General features: G+C 53.3%; 1 protein-coding gene across 1 annotated transcript in view; it reads left to right on the top strand.

The window, feature by feature from the left end:
- VWA5B1 (von Willebrand factor A domain containing 5B1) overlaps positions 1 to 7,243 on the top strand; it is a 40,343-nt gene extending 33,100 nt beyond the window's left edge. Inside the window, exons 17-21 of the mRNA XM_027110715.1 lie at positions 1,624 to 1,737; positions 3,891 to 3,965; positions 4,597 to 4,666; positions 5,109 to 5,226; positions 6,749 to 7,243. Of these exons, the coding sequence (XP_026966516.1) occupies positions 1,624 to 1,737; positions 3,891 to 3,965; positions 4,597 to 4,666; positions 5,109 to 5,226; positions 6,749 to 7,243 (872 nt within the window). The remainder of the gene's footprint in view (positions 1 to 1,623; positions 1,738 to 3,890; positions 3,966 to 4,596; positions 4,667 to 5,108; positions 5,227 to 6,748) is intronic.
- The last annotated feature ends 1,980 nt before the right edge of the window (positions 7,244 to 9,223 follow it).

The raw sequence follows: 9,223 nt of genomic DNA, 5'->3' as shown, positions 1-9,223 counted from the left end.
ATGTGGGATCTTCCCGGACCGGGGCACGAACCCGTGTCCCCTGCATCGGCAGGCGGACTCTCAACCACTGCGCCACCAGGGAAGCCCTGTTTATTCCCCTTTTGATTATTGTAAATTGTGCTGCAAAGAATATCCCTGTGCACCTGTCTGGTAATCTCCTCAGGGCCGACATTCAGAACTAAGATTGCATATCAAAGAGTTGGCCCATTTTAAATTATTGTGATGTATGTTACCAAACTGACCCTGCCCCCAAAGGTTATCATGAGGAAGGTTTTCTATCCTCACCACCACTGAAAATTGTTTATCTTTCTAAACCTACTAAACTGAGAGGGGAGAAAAGTACCTTCGGGGAATTTCTTTAGCTTCTTTGTTGAAAACTTTTCGTATGTTTATGGACTATATGCACTTTTTCTTTCCTGAATTATCAATACATTTTCTGTTCTTTACAGCAGCTTTTTCTTTTTTCTTTTTAAAGCAGACCTCCTGAAAGAATTGTGTTTGGAAACAAAATATGCCTTTTCTGATTACTCTGCCCTCCCCCCACCCTGCTTTTTAAAAATTTGGTAGCAGAATATTCAACGACCCACTCCCTCCCTCCCTCTCTGCCTCAGTTCCTCTGATTTCAGGCTCTGGCCAGCAGCCCAGGCTGTCACTCCACTGGGTCTTCTCACGCACTGGGCACTGTCACCCTGAATGACGTCACCCCCCTCCCACTCGTCTCTGACCATTTTTTTTTTAGCCTCTGTAGCCACAGTCTGGGAGTTTTAAGGACCAGGATATCTTAACCTAAGTCCCACAGCCCCCTAAGATTTGGATCAGCACTTCCCAAAGTGTGTTCCAGGAAACTAGAACCCTGGTTCCGTGTCTTGTTAATGACCATTCAGCACAAAAATAGGAAATACCAGATTAGGAAAAAACATTTCTGAATGACTGGATTAAATAAAGCTTAAAAGCTTTCTTTACTGCAGGACTTCTCAGAGCCTTTAGGGTGTTAGTATACATCAAGAGGCTCAGAGAATGGACTACAGTAGGAAGCTTCTTCAAGACTTATTTTCCCATGGAACTCTTCATTTTTTAAGGAACAACTTCAAAACTAGTGTTCTCTGAGAATGGAGTTTCCCAAAACACACTGTTGGGTGCTGTAGCTTCATCTTCATACCCTGATGGTGATGCTCTGGGACTCAGGGCCCTGCGCTGTGGGAGAGGAAACTGGGACCTCAGTTTCTGAGACAGCAAACTGAGAGAGAAGGGAAATGGGGTGTTTCTGAGATAACGAGCCTTTCAACTAACTAGAAAACATTGGTGCTTTCTGAACATTATCTCAGCAATAGAATTTACCTGGCAAGGTAAGTATTATTCTCCCCATTTTCCAGGTAAAGAAACTGAGGCTCAGAGTGGTCAGTACCCCATCCAGCTAGTCAGAGATGGGGCTGGGGTTTAAACCCAGGTCATTCTGGCTCAGAGCTCATGGTCTTACCTTCTGCAATGCCTCCCTGCCTTTAGATAATTGACAGAGTGAAGCCAGAACCTTGACCTTGCTCTCCCAGCCCATCTTCCTTGGGGAAGAGGCAAAAGACTGGCACAGTTGTACCCATCTGACCCCTTCTCCTTGTCCTCATGAAGGTGCTGTGTTGCGGATGGTCAGCTCTCGGGTGCTGACCCGACAGTCGAGGGGCACTTCTGCTGGTTTCGGGCGGTCCCAGACGATGCCTGGGGAAGACTCGGCTGCCAGAGATGGCAAATTTCAGAACCTAAGTAAGAGCCGCCTCCGGTATACCCTGAAGCCTGGGCCCCTGAGCCACCGCACCCTCATGTCCGAGGCCCCGAAGGACTCTCTCCGAGTCTTCACTCTGGGCCTTATGGGGCGAGAGCAAGGCCAGCTTTCCTGGATTCTCTGAGGCCTGAGATGGGCAGCGGGGCTCAGCATGGCCCAGGCATGCGTCGTTCACACAGCTTTGCTGAGAGAGCCACCGGGAGCCAGAGAGCAGTCTGGCCTCCCTGCCCACGTGCCCACACCATTCCCCACCTCTCCCTTTTCAAGGTCCACCAACCCCAGTGGCTGTTTCCCGCCTCCAACCTCTGAGTCCTCCCAGGCACTGAATGCCAGGAAACCTAATAAAGGAAAAAGCAAAAAGGCGGTTCCATCCCCCTTCTGCTTCTTCCAGGATTCCCAGAAGCATCCTTTCCACCTTCACCTGATTTCATTATGCCTGTAGCTTGGGTCCTTGAAGATCCATGATTCGACCATTTGGTGACCTTGCACTAACTCACAGGATTGCCTTAATCCTCTGTGTCTTGGATGTCTGCGTGTCTTTTTGTCCCACTAAAGACAGCCTAACTGCTGCACTAGTCCTAACCCCTTCCTACGTGCCCTCACATGTACAATGAGCATCTCCTGCCTTCTTCTGTGCATGGGAAGGACATCAGAGGTCCCACCTGGCCACTAGCCCCGACCCCCAGATCATAACAATGTTTTACGTGAGAGATTAGAAAGTGCTCACAGACTTTGATGGGTTAAAAAAGGAACAGTTTGTAAGGAGGTGAAAATCCCGAGGAGGATCTCTTCAGAATTAAGGAGTTCTGCCAGCTGCTTGGTCCCTCAGAGCCTCCAAAACCAAGGGGAACCTGCTCTACCCCTGAGCCACGCTGGGTTACCAGTCTAGAGGAAACTTCTGGTCTACCCTTTCCTTTCTCTGTAGCTCAGCTACTGGTGGCCCATGGCTTCCATCAAAATCACAAATCCCTTCTTTTGAATTGTCCTCTGATTCACGCACAGTGTGTAGGATGTCTAAACTCTTAGTCTATCCCAAGCCCTTTCCCTCCCCAAGGATGACAATGGCTAACACTCACTGAGGGTTTTCTATGTGCTGGGCACTGCTTTAATTATCCATGACTCCTCACACCCATCTGAGAGTGTTTCTTTTATTTTCCACATTAAGAGATGAGGAAACCGAGGCTCAGAGAGATTAATTGACTTACACAAGGTCACACCGCAGATGCACGAGAGAACCGAGATTTGAACAAGCCATGTCTGGCTCCAGAGTCCGTGAGGTTAATTAACCACCATACTCTCTGCCTGCTGGTTGCCTCATTCATTCAGTCACTGGTTCACTCTTGTGCTGCCCCCCGAGCACCCAGTGATAATCAGAGCTTCTTGCCCTCACAAAGCTACTAACGGTCTCATAAGGGAGACAGAGGCTTTGCAGAACAAATCTGTGCATTTTTCCATAATTTGGATCATTCCTGTATAGTATATATGCCCGTCACTCTCCAGCCATTGAAATATTATAATAGTCATAAGAATAATCATCCTGATTATATATTTTGAACAAACGATGTGCAAGTATTAGCCCCATTTTACAGATGGGGAAACTGAGGCTCAGAGCCCTCTGACATGTCAATGCCATGTTCTGATGCCTCCTGGAGAGCTGGCATGAACCCACCTTTCCGCCCATCTCCAAACACCATGCTCAGGCCTCTGACCTGCTCCTGCTTCCCTGCTGGGTCTGTAGCTCCCGGCTTTACTGAGCACTTATCATGGACCAGGCACTAAGCACTATCTGTGTATTATCTCATTTACAACAACACAGATCAATACTATTATCCCCAATTTGCAATTGAAACTTATAAAGCAAGTAACTTTCCCTGGGGTTACACAGCTAATCATTGGGAGAGTTGGGGTTTGAACCCAGGCATGTCCTACCCTTACAGTGGAGCACAGGTGGTGTCTTTGGGAGATGAAGGCCCATCCAGACAGGGATGGGAACCTTGACCTTGCTCTCCCAGCCCATCCCCAGGTACTGTGAATTCAGACCAGCACTCTCCTTGGGAGGATGGGAGGTAAGGGGGAGGGCTGGGAGCTCAGGCCTCACTGGCTTCCTCTATTGTAGATGTGGAGGAAAGCCCCACTGCGTCCTTCAGTGAGAACACATCCCCGGGCCGCGAGAAGTATGCTACTCCTGAAGGTGAGTGGGCAGTCTGCCAGCTCTCCCTTTAATTAAAATAGTGATAGATCTTTGGGCCAAGAGAGTGTCTTAACCCAACAAAGTCCTTGTTGGTTCTTTTATTCCTCAAAACAGTTCCATGTACGATAAATAGGAGTATCCACACTTTAAAGGAAGAAAACTGAGACCCAGAGAGGTGAAGTGACTTGCCCAAGGTCACACAGCAAGTTGGTGACAGAGCTAGGCCAGGAATCAGGCATCCCAATTCCCGGCGGAGGGACCATTATACCACCTCACTCTGCTGAGAATCTTCAAGCAATGTGCCCATTGAGGAAGCTCAATGTCCCTACTCGGGGCTGAAGGGGGTTGATGTGAAGTTGTCACTGTCCCCACAGGTAACCTTCCAGAAGATGCCAGGGGCCACCAGCCAAGGGAACTTGGAGGCCTGCTTCTTTACACACGGACCCACATATTTCTCCCCTCCCCATACCAACTGCATCAGAAACAGCCCTGCAGCCCGATCATTAGCTCAGATCCCTAGGGGTGTAGGCAAGTCCCTGGCCCTCTCTGGGCCTCTGTTTCCCCATCTGGGTAGTGAACAGCTGGACAGGGTCATCTGTCAAGCCCTAACTGTCATTCTGTGGCTCTCCAGGTCCCCTGCGCAGTCTGGCCACCAACACCCTTTCTTCCTTGAAGGCCTCAGAGGCTCTCTTTGGATCCAGGTACATGGGAGTTCCACTGGGGGTTCACTCTACCGCCACCCATTTTCCCAGGACTGTCCCTAGCTTGGAAGGCCAAAGGCAGGCCCAGGCTGACATTTACACAGAAATGAACAATCTTAAGGATGCCAAGAAGGACCCCTGCCCAGAGATAGCACTGTCTTCAGGTATCACCCTGCTGAAACCACCTCCGCCCCAAGTTCACTTCCAACGGGTTCACGGTGTCTTCGCAAATGCAAGTCCCCCTGAGAGGGCTAGCATGAGACTCTCTGACCACTGGGCTGAACAAGAACATGCTATCAAAAGAGGGTCCTAAAAAGAACACTACCTTGCCCCTCGCAGCCCTGACTTTCAGAAGCTGTTGAGTGGGCTCTCGGGGGGGTGGGATGACCAGGGACACCACTGGGGCAGCGATGGTCACTCTTCCCCGCCTCCACCCACACAGGCTGAATCTCAACAAGTCCAGGCTGCTGACGCGAGTGGCCAAGGGCTTCCTGGGCAAGCCGCTGACCAAGGCTCCAGAGTCAGCCCCGGGGAGCCAGAGCTTGGACTACGTGCCGCTGGTGAGTGCCCCAGACCCCAGACCCCAGGCCCACACTCAGCAGAGGGGCTGCCCTGCTCCCCTTCCACCAAGGGAAGAAGACCTAGACCTTCCCACCCACGTAGCAGCCGGGCAGAGGGAGTTTGCCTGAGTCTTCCATCTGGGGTTTAGGAGTGTTGCTAAAAACCAGCGCCAGCACCGTGAAAATTCTTTGCAATCTGCCACCTTCGCTTTAAAAATTCACGGGAATCTTGCACTCCGCTCCACCACCTCTGTGTGTCTGTTTTTCAATGCATAAAAATAAGCCTTGAAATGATTCACATGCAAGTAAAATGAACACCCCAGGGACATGCAATGTGTTTAGCAAGTGGCTCTGCAGATGCCCCAGCATGCGGGGCAGGGAGAGAAACCCAGGTCGGGGGTGGGTGTCTCTGAATCTAGGAGAAAGGGAGCCTGGTCCTGCCACGTCTGGGGCTCAGTAAGTTTGGGGAGCGAGAGGTGCTGAAAGGAGGGAAACGGTTAGAGCTTCACTGCCCCGCTGCAGCCCCTGCACACCCAAGTGCCTAGTGTCACTTGGAGTTTCCAAATATCCCGGGCAATAGAGCAGGAGGCATGTATTCACTCAGCAAGGATTTGTTGAGCCAGGCACAGCGCTAGCCCCAGGGAGACAACCTTGAACTAGGTGAACATGGTCCCTGCGCTCACGGCACTGCCACGGAAACCGGGCAATTCTGATGGTTAGGTGCTGTGAGGGAGCAGTTGGGTTTGGTGGGGGAGATGGGGAGGGAGGGAGAAACCTACTCCAGGCTTGAGGTCAGGGAGGAATGACGCATGGCTTCTGGAAGGATGTAATGCTTAAGCCCATAGTTTACATGCTGGAGTTACATGGTTAAGCCGGCAGTTTACACATGAGAGAGCGAGCTTGGGGGCTGGAGAATGGGTGGAGGGGAAGGAGTCAGGGACGAACCAGCGCTTTGGAAATCATAGCTTGGATTTATTCTAGGAGAACATTGAAACTACTGAGCTGGTGGCCTCCAAAAGGTGACAAGGCCTCTGCCTTACAAAGACCCCTCAGGATGCAGGAAAGATGGAGTGAAGGTGGGGGGACAGGGGAGGGAAGTAGAGGCAGGGACAACATGAAGTGGCAGATGGTGGGCTGCAGAGCTGTTCAGAAAGTGGGACCCGTTGGGACTTGGTAACCGATTGACATGGAGGGAGGAAGAGGGTGGTTAGCTGCCCAGAGTCTGTTGGATGGCGGTGGATGGTCCCAGTGGCCGAGCTGGGTCCACCTGCCCAGGACAAGAAGCAGGTCTGGAGTGAGGATGTTGAGCTGGGCTTGGAAAGTCATCAGCGTGAAGTACCAGTGGGATAAAGCATGGCGGTGCTCGGCTGGGCTGGGTATCCCGCAAATCCCCCGGGTAGGTGGGGCGAGCTGGCGGGGGGAGGTGTGAACCAGCGGGCTGTGTTCACACAGACTTGGGCATGGCCTGGGGCTCCATGGGCTAAAAAGTTTGAGGCCCACTGAGGGGCTCCCACACACACAGGTGTCTCTGCAGCTGGCCTCCGGAGCCTTCCTTCTCAACCAAGCCTTCTGCGAGGCCACCCACATCCCCATGGAGAAGCTCAAGTGGACCTCACCCTTCACCTGCCACCGAGTGTCCCTCACCGCCCGCCAGCCCCCGAGTCCCCAGACGTGCACCAGCCCCTCACCTCGGCACGCCTCCTGTGACAGCTTCTCCCCGGAGCCTCTGGCCGAGGGCAAGCCGGGCTGGGAGCCCAGGGCTGCGGTAGAGCACACAGGGCAGCTGTGGGCCACAGTGGTGGCGCTGGCGTGGCTGGAGCACAGCTCCACCTCCTACTTCGTTGAGTGGGAGCTGGTGGCCGCCAAGGCCAGCTCGTGGCTGGAGCAGCAGGAGGTGCCCGAGGGCCGCACGCGGGGCGCGCTCAAGGCTGCCGCCCGCCAGCTGTTCGTGCTCCTGCGGCACTGGGATGAGAGCCTAGGATTCAATATGCTCTGCTATAACCCGAATTATGTGTAGAGGGGGAGAAGGGGGCTGGGGCAGCGGCGGGGAGGGAGGAGACCACATGGGCCTGGTAGGGGGACTCTTGAAACTGTAGCCAGTATACTGGTTGCTAGAAAGAGCCCTGGATTGGCAATCAGGAGGCCTGAGTTCAGTGCCAATTTTGCTACCACCTAATTGTGCAACTTTAGGCCAGCTCCTCCCTCCCTCCCTTCTGGGCCTCGCTTTCGCCACCTGTAAAATAAGTGGGTGAGGTGAGGGAGCTGGACTAGAACCCCAGAACATTCAAAGGTTCCTTTCTGCCCGGACATCCGGAGAGCCGTGGAATTTACTGCCACTGGGGGGTAGGGGGAGAGAGAATACAGTTTAAGCCTGAGATCTCTCTGGAGGAGGGTCACATGGGCAATGACCCCCTCAAATAAAGGGTGGGTGAGCGGCCCCAAAGCCTGAAAGTAACCAGACCCGCAAGCCTGCATCCAGGCAGAGGGAGACCCCCCTCTGCCAGCTGCGTTGTGGGATAAGCATTTGTCTCCATGGTGACAGACCCTAAATCCCACTTACAAACTGCCCGGAGAACCATCCTTCCCAGCACTTTAAAAGAGTCACCCGGGGAACTTTTATTTTGGCTTGGAAGCCCTTCATGTATTTTAGTGTTGGTTTGCAGACTATTTGTGACTTCCTATCTAAAAAGAGGAGATGGGCAGGACAAGGGGAGGCACCCTGCAAGCCAAGGTGTTAGCATTAAGCCGCAGCCTGTGCAAAACCAGTCCCCGAAGAATTCTGAGCCATGGTCACAGAAGCCAGTGGAGAAACCAGACGACACCTGAAGTCATTTTACACACTTTCAGGGATTGCGTAATGCAAGCTCTATCCCCTTGTGTTGAGGGGCTAGAGAGCCGCCCTGTGTCGGCTGCGTTTTGGGATAGTGGCCACAGCGCACTGTGAGACGGAGGCGCTTTGTCTGCAACAGAGAACCTTGCTTGGCTGCAGTGCATCTGCAGTGCAGCTTCCACTGGGAGCCGTGATTTATTCGATGAAATGAAAGACTCTTGAAGCTTCAAAGCAGAGAGCCCCTGGGGACGTCCCTCTCTCAGGCCCACCATGTGTACCATGTGGGGACAGGTGTGTCCCAGCCTCAGATTCCCTCGTGGCTGGGGCCCCATCACCTCTGTCCTGCAGACTCCCTTGGAAGTGGGTCTGGACCTCACCAAGGAAGTCCATCAGCTTGGGACTCCACACTGAATCCATGCCCTTGCCCAGCCCCCTCTCCAGGGCCTTAACCTTTCCTAACCAAGGAAAGGATTCCCTTCTGGCTCAGGGCCCTGGCGAGAAGCACCCTCCTCCCAGAGGTCCCCCTTCAGGGATATGTGGAGGACCCCATGGATCAAACACCTTCATGAAGACTCATGAAGACTCAAGAAATGCCCAGTCTTGGGCTTCCCTGGTGGCGCAGTGGTTGAGAGTCCGCCTGCCGATGCAGGGGACACGGGTTCGTGCCCCGGTCTGGGAGGATCCCACATGCCGCGGAGCGGCTGGGCCCGTGAGCCATGGCCGCTGAGCCTGCGCGTCCTGAGCCTGTGCTCCGCAACGGGAGAGGCCACAACAGTCAGAGGCCCGTGTACTGCAAAAAAAAAAGAAAGAAAGAAAGAAAAAAGAAATGCCCAGTCTTCAGCAGCGGGTGAGAGAGAGGGGTGTTTCAGCAGAACACCCATCACGTATGGAGAAAAGGCAGCCCCACCAGGATGCGGTACCCTACCCCGCACGCCACCCACCCCCAATGCACAGCCCTGCCCAGCCCTCCTGCTGTGCTGCAAAATCTCCCACGAGGGGATTTCACCTCCCCAGCCCTTCTGAGGCTCTCCTCAAAAAGCCGGTGACCCATCCCACATGGAGGGGAAGGGGCTGGAGATTTCAGATCAAGTCCCATCTGCTGCTTGACTGACTGTTCTGCTTCAGACCCCCCCCACACCCCCGCCCTGGGGAGGAAGCCAGCCGGGC

This window comes from Aethalodelphis obliquidens, unplaced genomic scaffold (genome assembly GCF_003676395.1).
Source record: "Aethalodelphis obliquidens isolate GAN/ISIS:26980383/991018 unplaced genomic scaffold, ASM367639v1 scaffold9, whole genome shotgun sequence".
In the NCBI taxonomy this organism is placed as follows: Eukaryota; Metazoa; Chordata; class Mammalia; order Artiodactyla; family Delphinidae; genus Aethalodelphis; species Aethalodelphis obliquidens.
Note: the sequence above shows the minus strand (reverse complement) of the source record. Positions and strands in the feature narration are given on the sequence as shown.